The 4,937-nt window shown below is 38.5% G+C and overlaps 1 protein-coding gene across 1 annotated transcript; it reads right to left on the reverse strand.

The window, feature by feature from the left end:
- Positions 1-1,491: 1,491 nt before the first annotated feature.
- LOC106527105 (somatostatin receptor type 2) lies at positions 1,492-3,649 on the reverse strand. Its single transcript, XM_014021870.1, has one exon. The coding sequence runs from the start codon at positions 3,337-3,339 to the stop codon at positions 2,317-2,319; it is 1,023 nt and encodes a 340-aa protein (XP_013877324.1). The 5' UTR covers positions 3,340-3,649; the 3' UTR covers positions 1,492-2,316.
- Positions 3,650-4,937: the final 1,288 nt, after the last annotated feature.

Below are 4,937 nucleotides of genomic sequence, written 5' to 3' on the forward strand. Positions count from 1 at the left end.
TTATAGATATTTTGTGTTTTTCTCTGATCAGTTGTTCTTTTGCATTAGCTTCCCTGAGTTCAGATCCTGATCAATCTGTCAGCTTTAAGATGAACTGTCCTTTGTTTCCTCCCTGTACTCCTTGTGTCATCTCTCACTCACACCCAGTCAGCACCTCAGTGTTTTGTCTTAGTCAACCTGCCACTCTCACCTGTTCAGTGATCAGTTCAGGTGCCTCCCACACCTCACCAGTCTGGCTTTTGATATTCAGTCTCCTTCCACCTCCAACTCAACAGTATATTATTGTCTGGTTTACGATGTGCTTCTGATGGTTTCACCTACATGTGCCTTGTRATGATTCTCCCTGTGCTTCTTGGTTTGTTATAAGTGTTGCTGCCACGTCAGTCTTTTTGTTATGTAACTAAAGTATTTTTAGTTATTTCTCTGAGCTCCTCATGCCTGCCTGCGTTTTGGGTCCAATCCTCCACTGACTGCAACAAAAATCAAAAATATGAGACAAACATTACAAACATAAGCAAAACCTTTTGAACGTTTTGCAAATTTCCATTTTATTTATTTATTAATTTATTTATTTATATATTTATTTATTTATTTTTGCTTTTTCTTTAATCAGAAAAGTACTTTGTTAGAAGTACTTGTGGTTGGCTAAGGGCTGTCACTAGATTTAGACATTGCTGACATTGTGGTGATCTGTTTTTCCCTCCCAGAACACAAATATTTTTATTAATTTTATATGTTTTAGGATAACACTGCAAATTTACTTTACTATACACTCCAATATATGTTGTAAAATTAAAACCTTTTGTATTTCATTATGGTTCAACATTAATTTTGTGTCAACTTCAACTTTTTGAACTTTTACATCAAATCTGCTTAGAGCAGATTTTTCTTTAACTTTTTTGATTGATTTACCTCTTTGCAGAATCAAAATGGATTCTGCATTTGGCATGTTAATATACGTATAAACATATTAAATGAATAAATAATTTCCTAAACTTTTAATCTGTCCACAATTAGAAAAAAATCTATAATGAATACAACAAAATGCTGTGTTTAACTGAAATACATGAGTCAGAAGTTACAGGACACCTTTTCTTTTAGAAGTAAAAGGGGAAATGACTACTTCAGCACGTAATGGGTGATGTACTTGCCCTGGCGGATTTCAAGACGACACCCATGTTCTGTACACAACCTTAAAAATTGGACTCACCTATTACTAGCCAAAGTTTTCATATATGTAATTTTCCCTTTTATTTTTGAAGTAAAAAGGAAATTAAATAAAAATAAAAGCTAGTCCTGTGATTTTTGATTAACCCTATAACGCTGTGAACAATACAAGAATATTAATCCTGGTCAATTGCTTTCTAACATTTAAATCATATTGTATACATTTTTATAAAACAATAAAACGCTTTAAGTGATGATGTGTAACACAAGGCTTTTTTACATGTTGCAATTTGTAATGGATAATTTAAACAAGGACCAGATGAACATAATTAAAATTCCATTTAATCACACAGAACACCATAACAAAGCGACGACCCATGGGTTTCATCAYAAAACTCCCTGTGCCTAAATTACAAAAGCACACACTTGGTCACAAAAACACACTCATCTCCTGCCCTCCTACTGTAAGCTCTTAACAACTGGAATATGATCCAGCTGTGGGAGTTGCAGTGATGTTATTTTCCAGGCACATATGTGTTTATGTGTGTCTGAATGACCACTTTTATTCTGTTTACATTCCACCTGTCTGCACTTGTGTTACATTTTTCTCAACCCTGCTGAAAAGCCACATAACACCAGATGTAGAAGAGCAAAAAAAATCAACACTTAAAAGTCAAATGAGACTGACACAAAGGAGGGAGTTTTATACAATACATATGATATACTATACAAATCATCAAAATAAATCTGTTTCACATGAAATAAAACAAATTTCTTCTCTCTAGATGTACATAAAAACTCTTCAGTTTCACAGAAATATTCACAGTCTGGACAGACATTCTAAAATGTGCTATCATCCAAGATGTGCAGAAAAGTCCATCTCTGCAAACACTTAAACACAGTGATRTAATGAATTTATGGCTTACATAGTCAAACTAAAGGCACTATATTGGATTGATTAAACTAACAAAACTTGTTCTTGAGACAAACCATGTTTACTGAATACATTCCAAGTAGAGTAGACAACAAAAACATCCCGATTATTGATTCATTAAGTCAAGATGCATCAAATGAGTAAATGTACTTTACAATGTTAAAAATGATCATGCAGTGCATAATAGGATATGAAATAAAATTACATGTCAGGACTTATGCTAGAACAGTGACATCCCTTACACTTGTTTCATTTAGGTCATACCGCTCAGTATTGCACTGCATGATTGTAGACGCCTTGGCGACGGGGCAAAGCAGTGTACAAAAATGTTTCCTGAAGGTGTCCGAGAGGCAGGCGTAGAGGATAGGGTTAGCGCAGCTCCAGGAGTACGAMAGCAAGACCACAAATTCAAAAGCCCTGGCAAAAACAGGGAAGGCTAGGCTATGTTGATACAGAGAACAAAAGTTCATGATGTAAAAAGGCAGCCAGCACATTGCAAACACAACCWCTACTGCTACAACCATTTTGGTGACTTGTTGTTCCACACTGTGACCCTCATGGTTTGGCACCAAGGATCTGAGCCGCTGGGAATGAAGTGTGATGAGCATTGCACTGYAGGAGACAGTTATGATAATAAATGGTAAGGCGAAGCCCATGATGAAGGTGTAAGAAAGAACTCCAAGCCACCAGGCCTCTGAAACCAAGTCTGGACCACACATGCCGTGATTTGCTGAGAAGTGAAGCGCCATGGGGAGAATAGTTAGAAGGGAAATGAGCCACAAGATGGCAGAAACAATCTTGGCACGGCGTGGCGTTCTCCAGTGAGCGAAGCGGAGTGGCTCTCCCAGTGCCATGCAGCGATCGATGCTCATCACCGTCAGGCAGTAGACACTGGTGAATTGGTTAATGCCATCTAGGACCATGACCACTTTGCATGCAGTGTCGCCAAACACCCATTGGTTCTGAAAGTTCTGGCTTGCTATAAAGGGGAGACCAACCATGAATAGTCCATCAGCCAGAGCCAGATTAAAAATGTAGACCGTTGTGGAAGATGACATTTTATCCAATTTCAAAATAGTGATGATGACAAGAGAATTTCCAGCCAGCCCCACAACACAGACAACTAGGTAGAGAATGGCCATTGTGATGCCAAAACCATCTATACTGTCCTCATAGTAAAAATGCTCCTCCACATGTGTCTGATTGATGTCCATATCGAGCAAAAATGATGCTTCCATTTTACTGCAGATTCACTTCTAGAGAGTGTCCATCAGTGTTGGTTGCAGTTTGAGGGTAAAAAAAAATCTCAAAAGTACTTGCAAATAGCTTTACCTCTTGGAAAGGAAAAGTTCTTAGGTGTAGTAAAATAAACAGATCAGCTCAAAAAATACAATCAAAAGTTTGGATCTTCAGAACTTCATCAACTTCTTGCATCCAGTCAAGCGTACTTACTTATATTTCCTTTGAAATATTTCTATCTGTTAGTTTTAAGTGTTTTTATCACAAGCTCACTCTGATATAACAGTAGGGAATAGCAAGACAGCACTCAGACACTGATCACTCTTTTGCCTTGAGAGTCCTTTTATATCTATCCCCATGTGGTGTGTGAGGACTGTGTTGGTTGCTGTGTGTGTGGGACACCCTCCCCTGTACCTCCCTCCCCTGTTTTATCCATGTCTGAAGATTGTGATGCACTCCAGCTCAGATCACACCCTTCATAGTTCACTGTACTGGTGTTTCCAAGGTAAACCTGGCTAAGCTTTGTCTTCTRCGGCACTTTTTGTTATCATGCCGTTTTTCTCTCCTATCTGTCTTCTCTGTCCTCCATTTCTGTTTACCTCAACCCTCCTTTTCTATTATTCATTCTGCCACCCCCAACCCTGGGTCTGCCTTTCTGCTCTGTCTCCTGTGCTCTTTCACAGTTCAGTAGGGGGTCATCCAACTAAACCTAAACCGATAATAACTCTTTGTCAAAGCTGCAGCCATCCACCTTTATAGCCTAAATTGTGTAAATCTGCTGGAAGCCCTGTCTGTTTTCTCAAGGTTTTTCATGGACTTTTTTTGTTGTTACATTGCTTGTTGCTTTATTATTCTTTGTCTCCTTCCATCATCATCCTGTATGATCACAATGTGTGTCCTATTAGGAGGCAAATGGGGAAAGATTTGGATGAGAGATGGCAAAAAATAGGCAGGAAAAGGAGAAAACATTGAGAGGAACAGAGAAAGCGAGGAGGGCAGGGAAGGCGGGACTTTAGGAAGACTGGATGAGCGATGACCTCCATCCTGTTGCTGTGTTGACGTGCATAGTTGAAATACCCCAACGTCATCATCATGCACTTCTCCAGCATACCTTCCAAAGAGTCCTCAACTTAAACTAGCCAAATTTCAATTTTATGACTTCAACATTATTTAGTGACTTAACCATTCATCACTGAACCTTCCAGATTTCTCATCTAATTTCCTGATACTTTAAGAGTTATGCTATCTTTGTTTTCTAACCAACTGCAGTGGGAAAAAAATACATTTTTAGTTGAAAACTCCTGAAAATGTTATGGCTTAACTCCTGACCCCCAGGGACTGGCACATCTAGATCCCTTTACAAGCCCCTCTATAAAAATACCAGTTAAAATACTTTGTCTCATGGTGTTATATTTGGAGATGGTTGACAGCTTCATATTTCACAAGGAAGTCTTTGGCTGTGATGTTTCGACAGACATACTTATATCCATGTCCACGTGTCGCAGATCTGTCAACATAAAAGGAATAGGCCACGCAGAAATTGAACTTGTCTCTGACACGTGTAAAATCAAGGCCAGAGGAGTGCTTCTTTATCATT

The sequence above is a fragment of the Austrofundulus limnaeus genome, unplaced genomic scaffold (assembly GCF_001266775.1).
Source record: "Austrofundulus limnaeus strain Quisiro unplaced genomic scaffold, Austrofundulus_limnaeus-1.0 Scaffold309, whole genome shotgun sequence".
In the NCBI taxonomy this organism is placed as follows: domain Eukaryota; kingdom Metazoa; phylum Chordata; class Actinopteri; order Cyprinodontiformes; family Rivulidae; genus Austrofundulus; species Austrofundulus limnaeus.